This window comes from Sciurus carolinensis, chromosome 9 (genome assembly GCF_902686445.1).
Source record: "Sciurus carolinensis chromosome 9, mSciCar1.2, whole genome shotgun sequence".
NCBI lineage: Eukaryota > Metazoa > Chordata > Mammalia > Rodentia > Sciuridae > Sciurus > Sciurus carolinensis.
The window spans coordinates 14,594,391-14,622,088 of record NC_062221.1 but is presented as its reverse complement, the minus strand read 5'-3'; the positions used below and the strand labels follow the sequence as shown (position 1 = coordinate 14,622,088).

The following is a 27,698-nucleotide window of genomic DNA, read 5'->3' as shown; positions in this document are numbered from 1 at the left end:
CACTTAGTCTATAGTTAAGTGCTAAAGCAATTTGAGCACTTAAGTTGTTTATAAATGGGCAATCTGCTTACTCCATAAAGAATATTACTTTCTCAAAATCTTTATATTTGGGTGGGAAAAATGGCAAGTAAAGGAGCTGGGAATGAGTGGCTAGGCTATTGAAGTATTTTCCAACTCTAGAAGTAAGCTTCCATGATTTGGTGTTGGGGCATCTACTTTGCATATCTTGAGGATACATACACTGTCAAAGGGAAAAGAGTAGGAGGGGGTTTGCCTGCATACAGCAGAAGGAGCTAGATAGCCTACATGTCTCTCTAGAACAGATGTTGGGACAAAAACTTCTCGATTAGCAAAGAAAATCATGTTTATCAATATACAAATTATATTTTGTTTTGTAAGCTTCTGATCTGGATTGAGACTCAACTTTGGCATAATAAGCTACAATTCCAGCACATGCTTCTTAAATAAAATGCAGACAAAGAAGGCACTCATAAATCAATATCCTAATTTTAAAGTTCTTGCATTTAGACAAATAATTCTTTGAGCTAATCCCACTACTCAGCATATATATATTATGCATACCCAGAATACTGAGCTAGGTACAGGTACACAAGATAGTCACTTCCCCATTAACTTATGTGGTAAACTAGTTTACTAAATTATTATGTAAATATGTGATAAGTGCTACAAGAAAACACACATGATCATGTGAGATAGGGAAGACATGGGATGAATGAATTTAAATGGGGTGATCAGGAAATTGAAATCTAAAGAATGAGGTTATTTCAAGAAGAGAGACCACCTACAGTAAAGGCTTGAAGCAGGAAAAAGCTTGGCTTGTTTAAGAAACACAAAATAAACAGTGCTGAAACACAGAAGAAAGGAAGAGTTGTAGAAGTAGAAAGGCAGGCAGATCCCATATAGACTTACAGATTTTAAGAGCAATGGAAACCACAGAAGAAATTTAAGCAGGGGAATGATAGGAGTGTGTACAAAGAACACTTCAAATGCTGTGTAAATGACTGATTGTAGGAGGAATGAATGAAAGGAGAGAATAGTTAGGAAGCTTCAAGTTGTCCCAGAAGAAAATAATAGTTGCTGTGTGAGAGTAGTGGCAAGAAAGAGGGAAAGCTATTTTGGAGGCATACCTGATAGGACTTGCCCACAGCTTGATTTATAAAAGATAAAAGAAATGGAGGGCTCATGAATGCTTTCTAGGTTTTGACTGAAGCAAGTGGTAGACAGTGGTACAGTATACTGTTTTCTGAGGTAGGGAAAGCTAGGGAGAAACAGGTTATAGAGGGAAAATCAGGATTTCTTTTCTCTTTTTTTTCAGGCTAGAGATTGAACCCAGGGCCTCATGAATGCTAAGAATGCACTCTACCACTGAACTATGCTAGTTGAAAAAAAGTTTCTTAATGGGCATGTTATGTTTGGATTTATTTAGATGCTCACAATATGGGTGAGTAGAGATGATAAAAATGTTGTCTGCCATTCTTGCTCACTCTCAGATCCATTCGCTGCCCTTTTCTGCCCTGCTCTGTGCCTGCAAGGCTGGCCAGACTGCATTACTTAGGATCCCTCCACCTGCAGAATTCTGTCAACAGGAAGCACCAATAGAACAGACAGAAGGAAGAGAGTGTGGTGTTTCTATTTCCTGCTCTGTGTTCCAAGGTGTTTCCAGCAATGGCTGCAGTCCTCCACAATGACAGGACCCCCTCTCATGTTCTAGCTTTTGACCAGGTTCTAGTAACACCATTTCTTTCCTTTTCCCAGGACTAAGGGAACACTAAGTTGTCTGCAGTTTGCAGTCTCTGGATTCCTTAACATTTCTTCTGGTTCCCTTAACCTTTCCCATGACACTAGAAAGAGCCCATTTGTTACATTACTTTCACTTCAACGTTTGTGTGTAAGTCATCAGTTTCCTCCTAAAACCTAACCCAAATCAACTAAAATGTCCAAAGCTCAAAGTTCAAGGGAGGTCTGTAATGAAATTTCCACTATGAAATCATCCAAATATAAATCATATAAAAGCAAGGGACCAAATGAGATCATTTAAGGTCAGAATATTGGTAGGGAAAAAGAACCAGTTACACAGTCCTAAATCACTCTAACACTTAGAGGATAAAGTGGATATACTAAACTACAAGGATAGTCAATAAGAATAAGAACAATGAGTAGACAGTGAAACAAAAAGAAAATCAAGACAATGCAGTATCACAGAGATGCTACATAGTAAAGGATGCTCAATTGTGTTGAATGCTACTGGAAGGTTGCATAAGATGGGCACAGAGAAGTCAGCATCAGATTTAAGAGCAGGAAGACTGTTAGTGACCCAGACAAAGAATTTCAGCAGAAAAGTAAAAGCAGAGTTAGAGTAGAATGGGTTCACTTAATGGGAAATGAAAAAGCAAAGATAGAAACCACTTTGAAAATATATTGTTGGTAGTCCTTTGAGTCTCTTAAAGAAATGAGAGCAAGCATAAAGAAAAAAAAAAAAAAAACAGTAAGTCTGAGGATATATATATAGATAGATAGAGAGAGAGAGAGAGAAAGAGAGACATAAAATAGTGCCAGGCATAGTGGTGCACAACTGTAATCCCAGCTACTCAGGGAAGTGGAGACAGAAGGATCCCAAGTTCAAGACCCTGTCTTGAAATAAAACATACAATGGGCTGGGAGTGTACGTCAGTTGGTAAGGCTCTGGGTTCAATTCCCAGAACGACTAAAATAAAAAATCCATTTTTCAAAGCTGATATATGCCTTACTATAACCATGCAATATAAGTCAACCTTTTTTTAAGTAAAAATTCCAACTAAAATTAAAAAAAAAAAATCTAACAATTGAAACAACAACAAAAAGTTTCTTCAACTTCATAATTAAGGAAGAAAAACAAACACAAAACCTCATATTCCCCTTACCATCAGTTCAGGTGATGTGATATCTCTTGGGCCCTGATATGGATCATCACTAGATGCAAATGAGGCAAGAATTGACAAACCATTGAAAACCTGTTGATAATGTTCTCCAATTCGTAGCAACAATTCGTTATGCAATCCTTGGAAATCCTGTCTCAACAGGCTCCCCAGTTCAATTTCTGTTTCATTCTAATACAAAGAATTCAAAGAAAGCATTATTTTTCTTTATACAAACATCCTGGAATTAAGTATATTGCTTTTAACAAGCTATTAGTAAATCAGGAGTTCTACCAGGTAACTAATGGTACAAAGAAAAGGCACTGGAAAATGATTCTAATTCTTTATGTGTATGGGTGCTGGATTTGTTCTCATTAGGTAAGGATTCTAATATTGTTCTCTGCAGGTAGATCTACCATGAGTTATAGGTAACGAAGAGATGTTATCAGTATTTTGAAATAAAAAATTTAAAAACCAAGTCCTAGTTTTTCTCTAAGATCTTACCATATCATTAACTCAATATTTATAAACACACAAATCCTGGGAAGAAACAGTACAGTGCCTTAGAGCAGTTTTTCTCATCAGATTAATCATGAGATAACTCAGACAAGTTACCTACTTGAACCTCTCTCTGCCTTAGTTTCCTCACCCATAAAACCAAGATAAAGGTTAAATATACCTAATCTGAAAATATAAAATGCTGTAAAATGAAGCATTGACATGATGATACATGTGGAAAATTCTACACCTGATGTCATGTGGTAAATCATGATCAAAATGCAGTCACATTAAAAATATGTATAAAATCATACTCAGGCTATGTGTTTAAGGTGTATATAAAACATAAATTCTGTGTATATACTTTGTTCCCATCCCCAAGACATCTCATTAAGTACACACAAATATTGTAAATCTGAAAAAACATGAAATCTGGTCCCAAGTATTTTAGATAATAGCTACTCAACCTGAGGTACCTTCATCTCATTGAGTACCTGTGAGGAAGTGATCCTGAGAGTATGTGGATGTAAGCAGTTTCTGACATGCAGTATAACTCTGTAAATTTATTATTACATTCTACCTCTACAACATACAGATTCACTTTCTCAAAATGAATAAATATAATCAATATTCAATAACTCTCATGTGGAGAGAGATCTGCTACTGGCATATTATGAAAACGAAATATGTTGACATCAGGGAAAACAATAAAGTTGTATGAATATTTCTCACAGGTTTTTGGGTTCCCACATAGTTGCATATTCCTCCTCACAATGTTGTCAATATGACACCAAAAAAAGAAGCACAAGCTATCATTTTAAATTTAAAAACAAGCAAGAAACAGGGCTAAACTATAATCAGAGCACCAAGTAACTAGACAGATATTATACTACAGTTGAAGGTAGTTATCTCTTCAGATGGATATAATTACTTGTATACAGATCCCATCAATCAAAATACTAAAATACTAAATGAAATTAGTATTCATTTAGAACTTCATCCATAGGAGAACTATCCTATCCCATTATGGTGAAATGATCAAAGAAAATATTAAAAGAATTCTACTTAATATGCTTCCAGGACAAAGAGTGATTAACCCAATGACATTTAACTTATATTGTTCTAGGACAGGCTATAAATTACTCATCTTCTTTCCTATTAGAATAAAAGCTTTCATATAATGCTACTTTAAACAAAAGAATAAAACATATACAAATATTCAATTACCTTCAGATAATGAAGGGCACGTTCTAATTCATCTTTGGAACAGGAACAAACCAAATGAGAAAAAATATATTTGAAGTTATTTATTAAAATCTCTCTACGGTTGACATTTAACTGTTTTCCTAAAGTTCGAATGAGAGCAGAAGCTGCAGGGCTTGCTTTGGCAGCAAGGTCAGGCAGTAAAACTTGTAATGTCCGCTGAAAAAGAATACAGTAGTTACTAAAAGTACATGTGTCTGAATGATATTCACATAAACTATGTGATAAAATATTCTTAAAAGCTACACACATCTGGAGTCCAGATATGACTTAAATTTGAATTCAGATTTACCATTTATTCACTCATTTGGTATTTAGTGAACCTCTAAATAGTGCCTGCTATGATTCAGGCACTGCAGATACCACAAAACAAGCAAAGTGCCTGACAGCACAGAGCTAACATTGTGAAGGCAAAGAGACACACAATAACAAAGATCATTTCTCACGAGTACATGCTCTAAGGTGAAGTCTTAAGTCGGATGGATTTTTGAACTTGTATTTAGGGAATTAGCAAGAGTAACTAAATCAATTTTAAATCTTTTTTTTTTTATATTTAAGAGTCAATGCTGCAATATTAAAGAAAATCTTTTAACATCTAATACTGCAATACTATAATAAATCTACTTACATTGTGGTCTATTTTCTTTAAGATCTTATTCATAAAATACACATGGAACCCGAAGATAAAATGATTGGCCTTTTATTTATTCTACATATACCTAATGAATATTTGCTGCATGTCAATCACTCTTTTAAGCACTGGAGATGTGATAGTGTACAAGACTCACACTTTGCCTTCAGAGACACACCTGACTTGTGTTATGCTTCCAACTTATATCAACACTATAAGACTTCTGAAATCTTTTAAGGCAGTTTCTACAAAGTCATCATAATTATTAGTTAAAATGGTTATGTAATATTCTGTGATCTATAATCAAACATTTAATTTCTTCTTTGCTACTTAAATACTGTTGCAATAGACATCTGTACTTTTTGGTTTCCAGTGTAGAATTAATAAAGTGGTATTGATATCTGTGAGTCTTACCAAATACTAACATTTTTCATTTTGGTATATGACTACTTTAGAAGCAATTTAAGTTTGTTAAAATATAATAATCCTGTCGGTGAGAAAGTCCATAAAAGTATGAATGGCTAATATAATTTATTATCAAAAGTAACATTATATCTTGCTTTTAGGAAAGAGTAAGAAAGTAATCTACTCTTTCTTTTCTTCCTGGTACTGGGGATTGAACCCAGGGGCACTCTATCACTCTGTTCTATCGCCAGTCCTTTTTGTTTTTCGAGATGGTCTCATTAAGTTGCCCAGGCTGGTGTCAAACTCGTGCCTCGGCCTCCCAAGTAGCTTGGATTACAGGTGGGTGCCACCAGGGCAGCATCTACTCCTTTCAAATTTTAAATCTTGGCCCCAGTGAATCTCAAAGGTTTCTCAAACCATCCCATACTATAAATTTGTTATTTGAAATCACAGCAGATCACCTATACCACTAGTTTTGTACATTATCCCGACAACTCCTAAAAAGGAGAAATGATCATATTAGTCTGAATTACCAATGGAACCAATCTCGGTACTACAGACATAAAAGCTCAACTACTTTATTGAATAAACGTGCAGAGCTAACTATACAGAGCAGTAACTTAAAATCAACAGGAATTTAAGTTTTATAGATAATAATCTTGTATCGAAGTAAAAACAAAACATGTAAACTTGAAAATCTAGGAATCCATTTGCTCCTCAATGTATCTGCCAGATTTTCTTGGGGGAAAAAAAAGGAAAAAAATAAAAGTTGACAATATAATGAACAAAACACTGAATTAAAAAAATACTAAATTAAGTAAACTATACATTGTAACTTACTGTAAGGAAACGATTAAGGTCAGGAAAGTCAAAAACATTGGCAATTTCAGATAAAGTATTTAAAGCCATTTCTCTTTGGTGAGCTACATCTTGTTTTCGCATCTCAGCATTCTGGCAAGGAGTACTTGGAAGTGCTGTCATCTGGCTGGAGTGGAGAGATTCTACCAAAAACTAGAGCAAAAACAACTTTATTGTTACTTTTCACACAAGGAAGAATTTTAGTGCTTTTTTCATCTAACATAAAGGGCAATATCAGTGTTCTACATTGCCTGAATTGGCTCGTTGAATTCCTATAACCTTAATGAGGGGGATTATGTCATAATCTCCCTTTTACAGATGAAGTAACAAGGCTTACTTTAAAAACCTGAATACATGCAAGGATTATACCACAAATATAGGGTAAAACTAATATTTTAGCATAGACTAACCTTTCAGTCATTCAATGAACATACTTTTCTGAAAATAAAGTGTGCTATCCATGACATCAAGGCATACAATTTTATCATCACTAAAAAGGCTACAAAAGGCATCCCCCTAAAGATAAATAATGGTGTGATAATTCAATACAGCATAAGATGATTTTTTCCTTTCTTATTTACAATCTATGTCTTTAGACCAATATGCTAAAATATAAAATGGCAACATAAATACATCATTTTAAAATAATATTTTTAAGAAAGCAAAATAAAATATGTACACATGTTCTTTCTTTTTATTATTTTCTTCAGATGGAGGTCTCACTATGTTGCCCAGGCTGAACTCAAACTGGGCTCAAGCAAACCTCCCACTTCTGCCTCCTAAGCAGCTAGGACTATAGGTGAGCATCACCATACCCAGCTTTCTTTTATTTTTTAAAACTCTTAGAAAATCCTGTTATTACCTATAGTCAAGATGAATACTGACTCTCACCTGACAGATGGGTTTCTTATACTGACTGAAAAAATTTTGCAGTTTAACACTTTTAGCTGCAACCAGAGCTCTAATTTCTGTGTATGCTGCTCCAGAGATAGATGCTGACTTGGATAACAAACAATGCAGTAAGTGCAAGAGAGCAAAAGGTACCAAATCTCCTTTGGCTGCCCTAAAATTAAAAAAACAAACATGTATATGTATAATCAGTGTCTCAGAAGCTAATGAAAATCCACAAATACATACATGCTGAATCACATTTTTAAAAGTAACATCATGGGCTGGGGTTGTGGCTCAGTGGCAGAGCGCTTGCCTAGCATGTGCGAGGCACTGGGTTCGATTCTCAGCACCACATATAAACAAATAAGTAAATAAAATAAAGGTTCATTGCCAACTAAAAAAATATTAAAAAAAAAAAAGTAACATCACATATCTCCCATTGCCTTTTTTTTGTTGTTGTTGCAGTGCTGAGGATCAAACCCAGTTCCTCATGCATGCTAGGTAAGCACTCTACTAATGAGCTACGTCCCCAGCCCTCACTGTTCCCAATACCAGGTACATAAGACAATGATCAAAATAAATAAAGGATACAAATGCTGCCAAATATACCTTCCAATATCCCCTGTTGTAAGAATCAAGGTATCCTTCAACTCATTATTTCTTGATATTTGGGCATGTGTATATGCTTCCTTCATTCTTAAGACAAATAGCTAGAAAAATAAAATTAAAGTTAAAAAAAAAGTCCGAGACAGATTTATGATCCAAATGTTAAAAATAAAAATATCAACCTCTTTTATAAATCCATCTTCAGAATCCAAGGCTTCCAATATATGTTTGATATTTCCACTAAAAGCCACTCTAACATCTTTGTCTGGATCTTCCATTAAGTTTAATAAAGTTCCAAGAACTGCTTTAACATCTGTTTCATCTTCTCTAAAATCAAGATGCTTGCAAATATGATGCAAATTGTCTATGAAAGCTAAAGGGAGAGAATACACATTACTTAATTTGACACATTAAATATCAAAGCTGTACTAAAAAAAATTGTCAATAAACAACATACTGATGAATATTCCCATGTTCCTTTATACAGCAACATTTAATATTCAAATATACATGCCACACAGGATTGTAAGGGATTAAAATAAGATACTTATAAATTCAAATTGCTTTATACTTATGCCACAAATGATTAAAATCTAAAATAAATTCCAAAAATTTAAAGCTACAATAATCCATTTTTAGATCTTATAGATAATTGTATGTTACCAAGCAGACTTAAAAGCACATTTCACTAATTCAAACAACCCTGAACTAATAGGAATTTTTAAAAATGTTTTTATTAGTGCATTATAGTTACACATAATATTTAGATTCATTTTGACATAATCATATATGCATGGAATATAATTTGCTCCAATTTGCTTTAGGGGAATCTTTACTGTTAAAATTACAAGATTCAGGGGTCCACAAAACTACCTATCATTTACTGCTTTGAAAACTTGGGAACAAATTCCAACTTACTGCCTAAACAAATGGATCTTCCTGGTATTTGTGTGAATTTCATGCTCCCAAGAAAGGTCACATTCTAGTATCCCTGGAAAGTAGCCAGAAAGATACAATCTACAGACCTCAGTTGGGCAAGGTAATCTCATTTTTGTTCGGAAGGTTCTAGGTGGTTATGGGACACAATAAGATGGTCTCTGGTATCACTGAAGAAAATAAATAATATTGAACCTTTCAATATTATACCAACTATCAGGTATGTTCCCATTAGGCTCTCAAATCATGAAAGCATTTTAAATATCAAAAAAACACTTCTTAGTTTTGTGATAATCTAATACCAGTCCCATTCCATTTATATGTAATTCTTACTGAGCGATCAGTCTATCAAACATATAACTTGTTATAATCTTTTAAGTCTTCAGACTAATTCTGTCATTGATTTGAAAGCTACAACTTAAGTAGGATTTTAAAATATTAAGTAAATCATAATCACTCACCAAGTTTTACTGGACTAGGTGTTTTTTTTTTCAACAGGAAAAGGAATGGCTTGCAAACAGAAGCTTTCAGTTGAGAAGATGAACACTCATGTTGAGAAATAGCTTTTAGGCTCTTACAGAAGAGGTCCACATGTCCGTACTCAGAGAAAGGTTCTATTAAAGAACTTGTCAAATAAAACATGCCATGAAGAGTACAGAACAGCTGACCAAGAATAGAAGCAAATTCTCTCTTGACAATGTCAGAATCATCTTTGACTTTATCTCTGGGGAATAAAGAAAAAGTACTAAATCATCTTGCTTAATGTTTTGGGTTAGACCTGCCTATCTCGGGGTAACAGTACTGGAAAGACAAAGATTAGAAGGGGAAAAAAAAAATTTCAAAACTAAAAGTGGTATTTGTTCTATATATTCAGTAATAAACAAACATTTACATATATAGGCAGAGAATTATGATCCTTCCAATCAAGTGATACATTCAAACTAAAATCTTAATACATACATAAGGATCTTGGGAACTCTGTTACAAGGATTCTTCTGTTGCAATAAGATAAAAAATCCGTTAACACAACTAGCCCGGATTATTTCATGGGAGCTCTGCAAAGCCCAGTTGTAAACTGCTATTCTCCACTCAAGGAATATTCTTCTTGGAAACAGAGTTAGAAGAAACACACATCTCGACTGTGCCTGTGGAGCTGAAAACATTGAGTCTATTAAACGAGATTTCTAACAGTGTTAACTGAAAACCATCTACCAGAGAGTAAAAACACAATAGTTATCTTGGTGAAATTTTCTTCTTTTTCTAGATAACAAAATTTTACAGTCCAACAATGTCAATCAGTGACATATAGAACAACAATTCTCATGTTCTGCTAATAGGAGTGTAGACTGGCACATCTTTGGAGAACAACAGAGCAGAACAGAGTTCCCAGATGGTGGTAATGCTACTAGTCTGTAGACCACACTCAAACAGAAAGACCTGGACTTTGTCATTTATAAAAATATTCATTGAAATTTTGTTCCTATTGTGAACAATTGAAAACAACTTAATTGCCCACCTAAATAGGAGGACTGATGGTGTTTCTGTAATTCTATAGTTACCTACTTTTCAGAAGTTTAAATAAAATACCAGTTCCATTTATTACCATAGATAAGTCCCATAAAGATAATGTTGAATAACAAAATGCAAGTTGCAAAAAGAAACAGAATTCTATATATTATTTGGGAGAAAATGCAGATATAGTAAAAGTAATAAAATGTTCATCAGAATATTAAGTAAAACACCCAATTCAGAACAGTAGTTATCTCTAAAGAAAGACTGAAGGGAACAAAACTGGGGAGGGATAATCAAAGGGTTTCCATTACATCTATAACATTTTTACTACTTCTTTTTTTTTTAACCTCTTACCCCCATAATGGGATTGAACCCAGGGTTTTTGCACATTCTAGGCAATACTCCACCACTTAGCTACAACCCAAGCCCTTTTTATTTTGAAATGGGATCTTGCTGAGTTACCCAGTCTGGCTTCAAACTTGAAATAATCCTCCTGTCTCAGTCTCCCAGTTGGAATTACAGGTGTATACCACCACAGCCAGCTAACATTTTTCATTCTGATTTATTTATTTATTTATTTGTTTGTTTTTATGTGGTGCTGAGGATCGAACCCAGTGCCTCACACATACTAGGCAAGTATTCTATACAATCTCAGCCCCTCATTTTTAATTCTTAAAGTGGGAGGGTGGTATAAGGAAGTTTGGTGTATTACTCTACATTTTTTTTTGGGGGGTATGGTATTTCTCAAATATTTCCTAAGTGTCTTAAATGAAGATCAAGATAGTTAAGGATCTATTTCAAATTTTTTACAGAAAGGAAAGAAACAGGATATACAGGGCAGACTTTCATTTGTTACTTTGAATATTAACTCCTTTCTGAATTATAAAAGTATACACCCTCTATTAATCATTGAAAAAAATGTAAGTGATGTTAGAAACTATATAGTGATGAGTTAAAACAAAGCAAAACAAAACAAACTACACTCATAAGACATAATTTTGTGACCACTTACAGCAGCTATCTGAAATCCTCTGGCTTAATGTTAGAAGGTTAGTGGCAAAAGTAGTCAACTTTAAAGAGTCATCATCAGAATGGGAATAAATCCATGGAAGTGACAGCATTCCACATAATTCTTCCAGAATATGATCTTCAAATGAATTTTTTACTACAGAAACACACAATAGAATATAAATTATACTTATTCCATAACCATATCTAACTATGCTTTCTTTCAATAAAAATATATGCATTTGGAACATTAAATGGATTTATAATAAACATTCAATAAGCAGGGGTTCTTAATGTAAAGGGCTATGAATAATGCTCTTCCTCTGTTTTGTGGTAACGGGGATCAAACCCAGGGTCACGTGCATGCATGCAATCTACCACTGAGCTATGCTTCCATCCCTATGAATGATGTTCTGGGGTCTGTGAAGCCAAAGAAATTAAATGTGACTTTATAAAAATAGTCATCTATGCACTTTTTAAAAGGAGAATCATGGAGTTCTTCAAGTTCTCAAATTAAAAAAAAAAAGGTATAAGAAAATTTCTATTGATGAAAAAACTAACAGCTCAAAATATTATACAAATAAAGTTAGAACTCAGAAATTATTAACAATCTTAACTGATCAAATTCAAGGAAAATCTGGGTATTCCTAACACTTGTATATTTAGGCTTCAGGCAAGAAAGAAAGCCTATTTTTACACTGATCAAAGCTATTCTGATCTATTGCTTATTTGTACTCACCTTGCATATAAATCAAAGCATCATAAATTTTCACCACGTTATCAATGACTGCCTCCAGCTGAGGTTTCTGAATAGACTCTAACAAATTCCTACAGCTTTTAATTACTTTTGTGTAAAAATCCAAAGACATCCAAGTTATCAGTACCGAAGATTTCTTCTCACATTTTTGTTGACAGTCCTTGAAATTATGGCTGCAGTTAAGTACATTTTAGAGAATTAAGATGAATTTTGTTATTGTTAAACATAGTACTATAGCAAAGACAAAAGAAATTAAAAGTATGAAACAAACCTACAACTTTAAAACCAATTTAAAGAAAATAAACAAGTCAATATCTTTATTATTATTTTAAGTTTATAACAACTTTATGTTGGTTTCAATCACACTTCTGATTTGGGAATTGAAATTAATCAGGGATCCTTCAATGTGGCATCACCAGCTTAAAAATTACAGAACACACATGCCTGCATAATTATCAACTGGTTTAGTAAATCTTTTCTTCTTTCTGTGCACACTTAGCACAGTGCCTAGCATTTAGTAGGCATGCAGCAGAAAACAAATTCATAGACTTCACTGAAAAGTTTGTCTCAAGGTCATGAGTCAAGTTAATAGGTCTCCTTAAACAGTAAATCCAAATTCATTACAGGAAACCCACCCAGAAAATATAAGAAGTTGTTTTACCAGTTTGTGTTTTGATGACAACAGTGAACAGTACACAGAGCAGTCAGTTGTAAGATAACAGTGATTCCTTCTAAAGTCTCAATAACAGGACTCTTCAGATCACTACATTCAAGGGAAATCTGAAGGGATTCAGCTTTCTGTTTCAGAGTATTCCATAATATGCTTTTTTTGTTCATATCCACATGTTTAATTCTATAATTAATTATAACAACAGTAGAAAGATATTAAACATAAGTTTGGTTCTAATATGAAACATGGGGTTGGGGATCTAATTTAGACGTACAGCACATGCTTAGCATATGCAACACCCTGGGTTCAATTCTCAGCATCAAAACAAAAACAATGAAATATATTTAAAACAAAAATGCCATGAAATATCAACTTTTATCAATACTAGGATAAATTAAAAACATTAATTAAAACAATGTTCAGGCTGGCTGAAATAAGGCAATTCTTTAGCGAAATTACCAAAAAAAGGCTTACTTGCTTAACATTTGAAAAATTGTTGATAGATGCATAGTCTCAGAGATTTTCATATATTAATTAAATAGGCGTGTAAAAACATTCAAAGTAACTACGTTTAGCCATGAAATGTTTCGTAACAGAATAATCCACAAAAACTATTAAAACATTTTAAGCATTACTTTGACTACATTAGAATGATGTTCTTTGTCTATTTAAATCAAAGTACTTAACTAAAGTTGATTTTTAAAGTGAATAAAATTTAAATGACTAAATACAAACTAATAAGATCATACTCTTCAGACAGTTTCCATGCTCTTTTGGAAGAGCTTAGAGAGGAGCTGAGTCTACGCCTTTTGGGTGATATTCCATCACTATTACTGCTGAGATTCTCCTGTTGAGTTTGGCATTGTATTTCTTCAATGATTTCCATACTTTCCATTTTCAAGGCTGCATAAAGAGGGCCCAACAAATACTGAGAAAAAAAAAAATTTTTTAGAAACTATCTCTAAGAAAATGTGTCTATATTATAGACAGCAAAAATGTATCAGGTGTTAGCTACATATTTTCAAGTAAAGTAAACTATTTTGGGGGGCTGGGTTGTGACTCAGTGGTAGAGCACTTGCCTAGCAAATGTGAGGCACTGGGTTCGATTCTGGGTTCTGGGCACTGGGTTTGAGCACCACATAAAAATAAATAAACAAAATAAAGGCATTGTGTCCATCTACATCTAAAAATTTTTTTTTAAATAAATTAAAAAAAAACTATTTTGGGGGTTTCTATAAGGCAAACCAAACACCCAAGTTAATCTTGATTATTTCACAGTCTATAGATCAATGATAGTTCTATAGTATTAGAAGGCTTATAACAAATTCTTGTCCCTATAATCCTTTCCCCTATCAAAATGCTACAAAGAAAAATTCTATAACAGAATTAGTTTTTCCATACTACAAATCAAACAAGATTTGTAGGTAATATGAACTAAAATGCTTAAGCATGTTACTACTACACAGCAGAGTATTTTATTGTATTACCTGACTTCAGTTCAAACAGGAAAAAGGGTATGACTAATTATTCACAGGTTTTATAAGTGATTGATTGTAACATGTCAGAGATAAAAATCTTTTTGAGTGATGAAAGTCTGCAATTAAGTTGATAACTAGCCCTGCTTCAATTAATAATGTAGCAAACATATTTACCCTTCACTTTAAAACATTCTACTCTACTGGCAGTTCATCAACAACTTAATGAACAAATACTTCAGAAGCCAAAGCAAAAATCCATAATAGGCAGGCAGACTAGACTATGAAAATTATTATGTCCTCAATATACATTTTTATAAGTTATTCTACTTTCTCATTATTATATCTTATACATATGTATACACTTAAGTGAACAAAATGCCATACGAGTAACTTTAAAAATTACTCACCTCTACATCTGCCTGAACTCCAATAACATCCACAAGTGCTCTACAAATATTTCCCACATAGACCTTCCTGACTTGTAAAGCAGATTCATACCCAGCTGGCACAAACTTTATGAAATACTGCAGTAAATGACACAAAGCTGCTTTTAGCAAATCAGACTTGAGCTGCATAAGCACACCATCTTCAAACATGACACAGAGTTTTTCCAGCAGCATATTTAAATAGACAGGTTCAATATTTCTATACGCTTCTGCTTCAAAAGGGAAGAGTTTCTTTATAAGCTTTGATAATGGCTCTTCATACAGTTTTAAATGATCAGCATCCATTTCTACAAGGTGTTTTAATAATTCCAAAAATGAGCCGAAGAAAGCACTGGCTGGTTGTGCTGGTAGTCCTCCAAGTTCAAAGAGTTCAGTTACAAGGTTTATTGCTAAGGATTTAACTTTTGGACTACCGTACTCCAGCAGAACACAACCTATCTGCCAAAGAAAGAGTTCTTGCCTTCTAAAAAACACAATTGCAATAATACGATTAAGAACCATTAATAAAGTGACTTCAATAAATTCTAAATTTTGCATGCTAACAAACTGCAAAGGAGCTGGTTGTAAATATCCCACGTGTTCATCTAATTGGCTTAAAAATCGGCTAACAACCACTGGCCATTCCACAACATCTCCCATTGCACTTTTTCTGTGGAAGCAAATCAAGTCTTCAAAAAGATACAGTAATTCCTTTGTCAGTACCCCAAAAATAGTAGGACTCTTGCTTTTAAAAAGAAATAATAATGAGCAGATAACTTCACAGATTTTCTTGTGTAACATGTGACAGGATGGAGTTGCTGCAATCCTTAAAAGTCTTGTGATGATCCAATTACTGAATTCTTTGAAATAAACAAACAAAAAGGTATTCAGTAAGTACATCGGAAATATTAATTAATTTGCTAAATGCGTAACAACTGATTTTTAAAGTATAAATTTCAACAAAGAAATAGTCTATATTCCCTACACAATGCGAATGTAACAGTAGTTTTGAATATCGACTTTGATAGTTTCTTATCCTTTTGTCTAAGATAAAGTACAGAATATCAACTCTGAGTCAAATAAGGTCCTAGCTTGCCACTTATTAGCTGCATTAACTTTGCATTTTTTGGCACCTCTGTAACATTATCTATAAAAGGAGAATAATGGTATCTATGCTATAGGGTGCTGTGAGGATCAAATAAGATAATGTGTAAAATATGCAGGATAGTTCCCAAAGTATAATAAATGTTCAACATATGATAACTATTATCACTCCTGCAAAAAACATTTATTAAGTAAAGGGCTACAGGTATATAGCTCAGTGGCAGTGGCAGAGCAGTTGCCTAGTGTTGAGGCCCTGGGTTAAATCCCTAGGGCATGGGTGTATGTGTGTGCGCGTGCGCACACACACACACACACACACACACACACACACACACAATTATTGAGTGGTGACTCTGTCCCAGGTACACCAGGATAAATCAGTTATAGTCATGTCCTCACAAATCCTACACAATAGTTTCTTGAACTTTTTGACTACAACTAAGAAATATATTTTATATCATGACTCAGTATACATATTTTATTTAAACATATTAAACAAAACTTTCATGAACTTTAAACAGTACTTACTCATTACATACAATGTACTATGATATCTCTAGTCTATTTCACCTTGTCTTAAATGCCAAAACTTCTTAATTTCATAACCCAAAGTCGGTCTAAAAAATATTATAGCAAAGAATATGGATAGACAGCTGGGTGTGGTGGTGCATGACTGTAATACCAGCAGCTCAGGAGACTGAAGCAGGAGGATTACAAGTTCAAAGCCAACCTCAGCAATTTAACAATATCCTAAGCAACTTAATGACACTGTTTCAAAATAAAATATAAAAAGGTTAAGCACTCCTTGGTTCAATTCCCAGTACCAAAAAAAAAAAGAATGAACAAATAGGTGATTATAATGGTTTAACAACTGTGACAGAAAAAACACAGAGCACTTAGTACTAAGAGAACATAAAGAGAAACCAAGTCAGTCCTAGGCAGCCAGGAGTAATAGAAAAAAACTTTTTGGAGGACATACTATTAAAGTTGAGTCTTGAACTGTTAAAATTTAAAATATTTCATTATATGGTAGGGAGGTGGAGTTTCTTGGCATCTCTTTATTAGGAGACCAATAAAGAGATAAAAGTAGCTGGAGTAATAAGGGTTAAGCCTAGCAAAAAGCTTCAACATACAGAAAAGGTGTTGGCAAGTTTTTTTCTTAAAGGGCCAGATTGTAAATATTTTTACTTAAATGCCTAAGTTGCCTTTGTAGTAATTACAGACAATAAGTAAACAGATGGGCATAGCTGTGCTCCAAAATAAGAAATGATCTAGGGGCTGGGGCTGTAGCTCTGTGGTAGAGTGCTTGCCTCACATGTGTGAGGCACTGGGTTCGATCCTTAGCACCATATAAAAATAAACACATTTTAAAAAAAAGATATTATGTCCATTTACAACTAAAAAAAATATTTAAAAAAAAGAAATGATCTAGAATAAAAAGATTACCATAAACAGAAAAAAGAAAACTGTGCCAAAATGTTCATAGCAAATTAACAACTTTGATTACTTCTAAGTATTTAGCATTATGATAATAAAGACAGTAAGGTAATATGAAATAAAAACAACCAATACCACTTTGTTCCCTCAATTTATAGCAAAACTGACTCAAAAATGTACAGCCATAGTCAGTTGCAGTGGTGCACACCTATAATCAGATACTCTGGAGGTTGAGGCAGGAGAACAAGTTTGAGGCAAGCTTAGGCCATCCTCAGAAACTTAGCAAGATCTGGTCTCGAAAAAATAAGTGGGGGGAGGGGTACTGGGATCAGTGGTAAAACACCCTGGGTTCAATTCCTAACCATAAAAAAAAAATAAAAGTACAATCATATATATTTGATAGTTCAGAAGAGCAGAAAAGGGTAGAGTTCATAAAACAGACTGCAAATGATTGCAGATGAATGCACTTACCAATACAACTGCCTTTGGTCTCATGTTGCCACTGGTTTCCATTCACATTTACAAACATAAGTGGGGAAGATTTCATGATATGCTGGATGAAATCAAGCAACATCACAGAGGTTGGCTGAGAGTCTGTTTTCTTTACAAGTTCCAGAGCAACTAAAACGATAAGAGATTAATTTTAAAGAACCATGACAAAATTAAACAGCAGACTTCATGTCAAGGAACTAGACTCTGGGGATCAGAATTATGTCTAGCATAGGGGTCAGAGCTAAACACTACAATCTTACCTAATTTTAAATGTTTTATAATAACTTACATTCACCGTATCATACATTCCATTCAGCAAATGTATATTATAGGACTAAAACATACAAGGTACTGTGCGAAAATATGAAGATTAAAATAAAATCTCATAATGTGGGGAGGGAGTCAAATAAATTATAATAATATGGCAACTTCACTTATCTAGAAAAGAGGAAACAGGTATCTGGGAAGACGCTGAAAGAATTTTAGATGACAAGTGGGTCAAGCAGAGAAGAAGGCAAATGGTCTAAATGGAGCACCATATGAAAACCCATCTTGCAAGAAGTCAAAATCCTTTGTGTTATTTTTCAGAAACCCATAACTTCTGATTGAAAAAAGAAAGGCTAAATGGTTACCATAAATCATAACCTGTATGCACCATATTTGGAATGAAAATTATAAACCCTAAGCTAAATGCCACTCTATAATAACAAGTCCAGTAAATTCAAGAGATGTGACACCTTCTTGCCCAATTGGTAATACTTATCTTTTAGACTGCCACAATAAAAAGTTGACACAACAACTTACAGAATTCTATTTCCTCTTATAGACAAAAAGTAGCAACTCATTTAAAGAGTTTTTCACACACACAAAAGAATAAGGAAGAACAACAAAAAAGTTCTTTGTGGCACTTGCTATATTCTCTTCCATTGGTACAAGATACTGCTAAAAAAAAGAGTCACCTGATCAAACCTAGCCAAATGTTTCATGTATAATATCTGATATTAAAGAAGAAACTCATAGCAAGTCACAGAAAATCTACATTACTAATAGAAAAACAATTATTTTGTTTATATAAGAAATAACTGCTTTCTTACCAACATTTACATCTGTAAGTATTCGATCAATGAACTGACATAGAATTTGTCTTGGTTTCTGTACAACTGTATTATATTCCTCTGGCGTGGCACTAAAATACAAATGAAAAGCTTTTAATCCTTAAAATGACTCACAAAATTCTCTAAAGTTGAATTTATCAACCATGCTTAGTTTCAATGTTGCCATTTGAAGTACCCTTCTGCTTAAAAAAGAGAAAATTAAAAAGGAACATACTAAATGACACCACAGAGATTCAAACTGTAGAACCTAGACCTGACCTGCCACTAGCTGCATGTTGCTATTTAGCACTTCCCAAATTGTAACTCTATATCCAGTCAATAATAATTTACCATTTTCTTGTCTTCTCATCCCCTAGCAACCACCATTCCACTTTTTTTTCTCCATGAATTTGATTACTATAGGTACTTCATCTAAGTGGAACATTATAATATTTATCTTTTTCTGACTTATTTCACTTGGCATGTCTTCAAGGTTCACCCATATTGTAGCATATGTCAGAATTTCCTTCCTTTTTAAGGCTGAATTACATTTCATTGTATGTACATATCAGATTCTGCTTATCCAATCATCCGTTGATGGGCACTTGAGTTGCTTCCATCTTTTGGGACTTGTGAATAATACTGCTATGAACTTGAGTAGAAAAATATCTGTTCAAGTCCCTGCTTTCAGTTCTTTTCAGTATATATCCAGAAGAGGAAGTGCTGATCATAGGGTAATTCTATGTTTGATTTTTTTTGTGTGTGTGTATAACCCCCTATAACATCATATACCCACTAGCAGTACACAAGGGTTCCAATTTCCCCACATTCTCACCAACACTTTTCATTGTGTTTTTTAAAAAATATAATAGTTATCAGGTCTGGGGTTGTGGCTCAGTGGTGGAGCACTTGCCTAGCTTGTGTGAGGCACTAGGTTCAATTCTCAGCACCACATATAAATGAATAAAATAAAGGTCCATCAATATCTTAAAAAATTAAAGTAATAGTTATCATAGTACATATAAAGTAGTATTTCCTGGTGCTTTTGATTTGCATCTCCCTAATGATTAATGATGTTGAGCATTTTTACACACGCCCATTGGCTGTTTTTAGATCTTTGGAGAAATTTTATTTAAGACCTTTGTCCATTTTTAATCAAGTTGCATTTTTTTTTATTGTTGTTGTTGAGTTGTAGTTCTTAGTATATTCTGGATATTAAACTCTTTGTGAGATGCATATCTAGTCTAGAAATTTGGAAGTTATCAGCATACAGATGATATTTCTAAAGCCATAAGACTAGATAAGATTACTTTGTAAGACAACTAAGATAAATAGGGTCAAGAATATAACCCAAAAGCAATTGGAGGAAGAGTCAAGAATGAGTCCCTGCTGAACATGGTGGCACATACCTGTAATCCCAGCAATTTGGGAAGCTGAGGCAGTACGACTGTAAGTTTGAGGCCCACCTGGGCAACTTAGTCAGACCCTATCTCAAAATAAAAAATAAAAAGAGCTGGGAATGTAGCCAAGTGGTAGAGCACTCCTGGGTTCAATCCTTAGTACCACACATAACTGACTCCTATATTTCTGGTTTGGAGAAACAAGTAAACTTGATACCATTTTATAAGATATCCCCATTTCAGCAAATTAACATGTATATTTTACAGGGGCTGGTGATGTAGTTCAGTGGTAGAGCATGTTCTTATCATGCATAATGCCTTCTTCATTCTCCAGCACCAAAAAAAAAAATTAAATTAAAAAAAAAGTTGGGGACATTAGGACACATGGAGAGTTTGTATTGGATATGTTGAATCTTAATTACATGACACCTAGTGAAACTTTAAGTACATAGTTTTGTGTGGGTCTGTAATTCTACAGATCTGGTTTGGAAAAACCTACTTGGACTCATCATACAGCAGACAGTATTCAAAGGCAGGAGAGTGGAAAGATAACCCAGAAAGACTATTCAAAGTAAAAATACTAATAGCAGAAACAAGTGTGGCAAAATTAAATCCCTGACTTAGGAAGAGGGGTCCACAAATTAGAACACTAACAATGCAATTTTTTTTTTTCAAAAGTCTAGGAAAATAAAAAAAAAGGGGGGGGGGGGGGAAAGAAAAGAAAAAGCCTGATGGCCTGAGTCTGAAACCTAGCTCTGACACTTGCTAACTGTGGCTTTGGTACTTCAACTCTTTTTCTTAATACATAAAAATAACATTGCTCCACACTATATTGTGGAAATACCATGAAAATAGATACATTTGTTTAACTGAAGTAGTTGTAATAAAAAAAGTCATGGCAATTAAAAACTATTAAGCAATTCTCTGTAGGTCAGTTTGTCTGTTCTTTCTCTTGGAATGTCTACAAATAATTGAAAGGTAACATAAATTCTGTTGATGACACAGGCTATATATAAATCCAGGAAATCTGTAATCCCTGCTACTTGGGAGGCTGAGGGAGGAAAATCCCAAGTTCGAGATAGTGAGAACCTGTCTCAGAATAAAAAAATTGTTTAAAAAGGCCTGGGGATATCGCTCAGTGAAACAGAGCTCCTGGGTCGCCCCAGTGTAGCAATCAAAACAAAACGACAGGGCTCCGGGTTTAGCTCAGTAGTGCAGCGCTTGCCTGGCACGTGTGAGGCACTGGGTTCCATCCTCAGCACCGCATAGAAATAAACAAATAAAATAATGGTATTGAGTATCTACAACTAAAAAAAAAAAAAAAAAAATTAAAATTAAAAAACAACTAAAACAAGAATTTGTTTACACGATTTTACTCTTGTGATTTACTGAAAACAGGCATATGTAAATGAAATAATATTTTCGAATTCTGGCAAGGCTGTGCACGCTTAGGTTTTTGGACCCTGTGGCCGATCCCTCTGATTTCCACCTAAAATAACGGATGAAGCACTGGAAAATTAATACGAATATCTTCAGAATGGACTGTGACTTCACTTGGAAGACAGAAATCAGCTGCCTTTTCCAGCAACCGATCTCCCCTGCCGAAATCCAGGAGCCGTGATTTTTCCCTCCCAAAGCAGTTTTGGGACAAAATAAGAGCTAATTCCTCAAGTGACCACAGAGAAAAGAAACCGTCCTCTCCTGAGGAAAGAGAAGGGAACAGAAAGCATCAGCGGGACGCTGCCCTCCAGCCGCACGAGACACGACCCCAGGTCGGGGCGAGTCGCTCCGCTCGGACCCGCTTCCTGAGCCTGTCACCGCGGCCCCGCGTCCTCTTAACCGCTACTCGGCAGCAGGAGCGCCCGACTCCGCCGCCGAGCAAGTTCACTGGCGCCGCGGCGGGGAGGGGAACGAGGACGCGGGGTTCAAGGCCGCGGGGCCTGGCCCTACCTGCCCAGCTCCCGCAGGGCCGGGATCATGGAGGCCAGCTCCAAACCATGTTCACCCATGCTGAGCCGGCGCGCCACTCGTCAACCACGCTGCCGCGGGTTCTGCGTCTCCACAGCAGCCTCTGATGGGATGGCGGGGCACCTGACGGGGCCTCGCGAGGCTCAAAACTCCTTCCGGAAGCCCCGGCCGACCCGACTCGGTAAACACTATTTCCTTTTTTCTTAGGACCCGGGGGAGGCCGGCAGGCCGCGGGGGCGGGGCGAGAAGGCGGGGCGGGACCGAGCAGGCGGGGCGGGGCCGAGCAGGCGGGGCGGGGCCGGGTCTTACCGGCTGCGGACGTGCAGCTTTCGCGGAGCTTTCGCAAAGCACTGAACCGGCTAGGAAAGCATCAAGCGGTCACCAGCCCAGTCTCCGCGTCACAAATGTGAGAACTGAGACAACTCAACAAGCGAAGGCCAAGACTAGAGCCCAGGTTTCCACTGCACAACGCCCTAACATCTTAAGTGCTCCTCATTTTGCCATCACTCGTGTGTTTTAGGTTTTGTTTTGTTTTCAGAGAAATACAGGGCAAACGCCGGCGCAGTGGCGCACGCCTGTAATCCCAGCGACTCAGGAGGCTGAGGCAGGAGGACGGCGAGTTCAAAGCCTCAGCAACTTAGCCAGGCACTTACTGACTCTAAATAAAATATTTTAAAAAGTGCTGGGGATGTGGCTCAATGGTTAAGCACCCCTGGGTACAATCCTCAGTACGCAAAACAACAAAAAAACCGGGACAAAAGTGTTTCCATCCTTGTCCTTTCTATTTCAGCAATTTTTTTTTTTTTCCAAATTGAATTTACTCTTCAGCTTACTAAATTTAGGATCCTACCAACCTTTAATTTTAAAAATGGGATTTAAAACAATATTTTATTTAAAATATTTTAAAATGGGTAACTTAGTGAGACCTTGTCTCAAAATCAAAACATTTTTTAAAGGACTGGGGGTTTATCAGTGGCAGAGTGCTTGCCTAGCATGTGTGAGGCCCTGGGTTTAAAATTCAGTGCCACCAAAAAAGGGAAGAAAAAGAAAAAGTGATAAAATGACAGCGAAATATGTTCCTGCCTCGGGGACTCTGCATTTGCTGAATACTTTGCCTTGACCTCGATCTCCTTTCTGATATTGCCCCTTTTCCTTCAGCTGTATTTGCTGAAATAACAGCAGTAAATAGCATGCATATGCTCTTTTTTTCCCCCTTGTCCTGTTTTGTTTTTCTTCTTGGGACTTAGAATCAAATGGTATATATTATTTTATTGACTGTCTCTAGAACATATGGTCCTTGAGAACAAAATCTTGTCTGTTTTATTCACTGCTAGATACTCAGCACCTGAAATAGTGCTTGGTTCATAGTTGGTGTTCAGTTAATATATGTCGAATGAATATTGAATGTTACAATAGAAAGAGCATGAATTAGGGGTTACAGGCCCGACTGAAGTTCTCCTTCAGGGTTGGGGTTATGGCTCAGTGGTAGAGTGCTCGCCTAGCAGTGTGAAGCCCTGGGTTTGATTCTCAGCACCTCATTAAAAAAAAAAAAAGGTATTGTGTTCATCTACAATGAAAAAAATATATATAATGTTCTCATTTGACTTGCTAGAAACTATATGACCACAGTTAAGTTACTTAATTTCTTTGTATTTCAGTTTTTTCATCTGTAAAACAGCATGAATAATATGTACCTTGCAAGATACAGCAAAGGTCAATTAAGGTGGAAAAACCATTCAGTAGAAAATCATGTCTTAGTTTAAATGAATGAACTACACATATATGCCTACAAAGATGAATCCTGAAAACAATATTGAGTGAAAAAAGCAAATTTCAAAGCTACACCTAACAGTACCATTTCATTTATGTACAAACATAAAACTACAAAATAATTCTTCGTGAAGTATGTATGTATTGTAGTTCACGTGTATATACACACGTATATATGCTAAAAGTATAACAGTGTTTGGAAGGGTTGGAGGTATAGCTCAGTGGTAGAGCATTTACCTAGCATGCACGGGGCCCTGGGTTTGATCCCCGACTCAGCTCCTCAAAAAAAGATGGTTGGAATGTATATATATCAACTCCAGCATAGTTGTACCTAGGGAAAGGAAAAGAAGGGAATAAAATGAAGAGGCTTCAATAGATCTCCAGTATTTTTTTTAAAAGTAGAATCTGAATTGCTGGGCTTGATGGTACATGCCTGTAATCCCAGTGACTCAGGAGGCTGAGGCAGGAGGATAGCAGGTTGTAGGCTAGCCTCAGCAATTTAGTGAGGCCCTCAACCACTTAGTGAGACACTGTCTCTAATAAAAAATAGCATGGCAATCATCAGATTTTGCTTTGATTTTAATCTTCTGGGTTCTCATTTTATCCCCATGGATCCTATATTACTTGAAACTAACTTTCCTTATTTTCTCCATCTTTGTATCTGCCACAGAAGTACTTTATACAAAAATGACTTTTTGAATCAAATTAGATATCCAGGGCTCTGTTTTTATAATGTTTGGGTGTTTAAATTGCTTTTTAGAACTAGTTTTACTCAGCTCTTGCCTTTGGGATAACACGATTTAAAATCATAACTAACTTTGGTTAGTTTTTAGTTGGTAAATATTTTTAACATTTGCTTTGAAACTTAAGCTTTGAAGAGTGGATTCATTTTGTTTTTTTAATACATTTTGGGGTAGCTTACCCATATAGATACAAATAGAATTGTAACAGTCACCCAAGTATAACAAACATTAAATTTGTCGTGATTAATTCAGATCCTACATTTGGGGGGTACTGAGAATTGAGCCCAGGGGTGCGCTACACTGAGCTACACCCCGCCCCGGCCCTCCTTTCTGTTTCATTCTTGGGTGTCCTCATTCACCGTCAAGGTGCAGTGAACTTTCCAGCTATTGGTCACTCCCAGGTTCATTGCCTTTTCTCTGATCTCTCTCCAACCTTTGCGTCTACCTCCCTGCTGATTCTTTTCTCCTTGAACATTTCCCAGGCACTTTTTATTATAAGAAGATCTAAATATGTACAAAAGCAGACGAAATAAAGAAAACCCTACTTATCACCAACAGTTATCATTTCATCTATAACTACCCCTCTCGTTTCCCTTTCCCCAGTTATTTTAAAGAAAATACCAGCCAGTATATTAATTTATCTGTGAATACTTCAGTTTGTATTGAAAAGATCAAGACTCAGTTCTACCTCCTAAATATCAAAGCTGTCCACTTCCAACTCCCTTAGCACCATTTGGCTTTCATACCATCATTGCCTGAATCGCTTCAACAGTGTTCTAGCTTGCCTGCCTTCCTTGAGGCTTATTTTCTCTCCAATCCATTCTCCACTCTGGGAACACCCAACTTTTTTGATCAAAAGTATTGTTGAACTTAAAAGAATATGTCCCTTAATGTATGCATTTTATTAACCATATATATATATATGTTTCAGTACTAACATATATAATAATATAGTACTCTATTCTAATGTACTCTAATGTACATAAGTAAATTCGGACATAATACAACTTTCAGATGGTTCCTGTGTTCCCATCGCCCCCACTTTTATCACCTGGGGAGCTGGAGTGTGGGAGAGAGAGGGTGAAGCGGGAAGAAGACAGTTTAGTGAAGGTATGTCTCAGTATTCTTTTTTAGTTTTTTTCTTAATATTTTTATATGTTGATGGACCTTTATTTTATTCATTTATTTACACGTGGTGCTGAGAATCAAACCTCACACAGGCTAGGCAAGCGCTCTACCACTGAGTCATAACCAAACTTCCTAAGCTTGTCACCATTGATTAAACTACCGTTACTGTGGAATGTGACCACTAGGTGGCGCTACAACACCATTGACTCGGAAATGGTCTTGCATCTCAGCCAAAACAGGTTAGCTAAATTCTGTGCAAGTTCCATGAGAATACATTGTTGTTGCTATTTTCCTCCACTTGTGGCATTATTCCAGGATTTTCTTGTATAATGCACATCACATTATACAATAAGAATACAATAAGGTAGAAATCCTAAAGAAATACCGTAAAATATAAACAGTTTATACAAATTTCTTTCTATGCCTGAGTGGATTTTAACAGAAACCTTGGCATATACACACACTCCATAATTTGTGTTCCTGATATCTCCTGTGTGATGCTGGTGTTGCTTGGTGTTTGGTGGCATTCTACAAATCAGTCAGCACAGCTTTTTCAAAGGCCAACTATTATTATACCATTCCCTTTCTTCAGTCGCTTGGTTGTGTAGAATATCACCAACATAGACTATGATTAAAAGGGGACACATGTCTGTTGATTTTCATTGGATAAAACCTCCAATAGTGGACAAGAGAACTACAAGCCTACATTCTGAAACCTAATAAAGTAAAATAAATGACACACTGCAAACCGTACTAATGCATTTGTCCCATTTAGTGGAAACACTATAAAAACCCATTACCAAACAAAATTAAAAACATAAAGTTCTCATAAAGTGACATAACATTGAAGAAATTTAAAATTATTCCATTTGTCTTCCTATCCCTGTGGTAGTTTCACATCTACTATGACTTTGGTATAGAACTAGGACTTGGAGACAATTCAGAAATAAGACCATGGAATAATTCCCATGCACCTGGGAGGCTTCTATCATTGTAATGAATTACCGTTTGTATTACTAAGGGCTCAATGATGACCCTAAGATTAGCTAATCTGTCTCAGAATAGTAAAGATTATATGCCTTTGGAATCATTATTTTTAATTTTCTTAAAATACTTTCATCTGCTTTTATCTTTCAAATAACTCTGTAAGCAAATAAAGCACAAAAAGAAAGGTTTAGAGTTTTCAAACTTGAGCATGCATCTGGAAAAGCTGGAGGGCTCTTTAATATGGATTCCTGAAAACAATTCTCAGAGATTCTGATTCAATAGATCTGAAAGAAAACTTAAAATTTGTATTTTTTAAAACAAGCTCCTAAGTAACGCTGATGCTACTGGCCCACTGGCCAAACTTTGAGTATTTTAGAGCAGAGGTTCTTAACCTTGCTACACATTGCACGTTGAAACTGTGTGTGTGGGAAGCTTTAAAAAATGCAGATTCTGATTTGATTGGTTTGGGTTAGGGCACATGCATTTCTCTATTTACCAGCAAGTTCAAGCATCTACCCATTTGTCTATTGATCATTTGGATTTCTTTTTCTATAAAAATTACCTGTCTAGAGTTTCATCATTTTTAATTTGGTGGTGTCTTTTTAAGTGATGTATAAGAACATTTTGATACATCATGGATGTTAACCCTTTTCTGATTACATTCTGAGAATATTTTTCCAGAGTCAAGTAACAGACTATGAAAAAATATTTTATTATATCAA

General features: G+C 35.4%; 1 protein-coding gene across 6 annotated transcripts in view; it reads right to left on the bottom strand.

The window, feature by feature from the left end:
• Positions 1–22,458, bottom strand: part of Atr (ATR serine/threonine kinase) — a 99,117-nt gene extending 76,659 nt beyond the window's left edge. For 4 of the 6 annotated variants that reach the window (XR_007110212.1, XM_047564283.1, XM_047564284.1 and 1 more), the window contains exons 1-16: positions 22,331–22,458; positions 18,981–19,072; positions 17,866–18,015; positions 14,836–15,713; positions 13,700–13,878; positions 12,942–13,133; positions 12,263–12,453; positions 11,528–11,680; positions 9,964–10,156; positions 9,465–9,727; positions 8,250–8,440; positions 8,071–8,171; positions 7,462–7,633; positions 6,553–6,723; positions 4,641–4,835; positions 2,922–3,107 (exon numbers count right to left, since the gene is read on the bottom strand). Coding sequence is in view for 5 of the 6 variants with exons in the window: in XM_047564283.1 (XP_047420239.1) it covers positions 2,922–3,107; positions 4,641–4,835; positions 6,553–6,723; positions 7,462–7,633; positions 8,071–8,171; positions 8,250–8,440; positions 9,465–9,727; positions 9,964–10,156; positions 11,528–11,680; positions 12,263–12,453; positions 12,942–13,133; positions 13,700–13,878; positions 14,836–15,713; positions 17,866–18,015; positions 18,981–19,072; positions 22,331–22,389 (3,366 nt within the window). In the remaining variant the exon portion in view is untranslated. Of the gene's footprint in view, positions 1–2,921; positions 3,108–4,640; positions 4,836–6,552; positions 6,724–7,461; positions 7,634–8,070; positions 8,172–8,249; positions 8,441–9,464; positions 9,728–9,963; positions 10,157–11,527; positions 11,681–12,262; positions 12,454–12,941; positions 13,134–13,699; positions 13,879–14,835; positions 15,714–17,865; positions 18,016–18,980; positions 19,073–22,330 lie in introns of those variants that run through there. The other 2 variants (XM_047564285.1, XM_047564288.1) reach the window with 2 other exon arrangements.
• Positions 22,459–27,698: the final 5,240 nt, after the last annotated feature.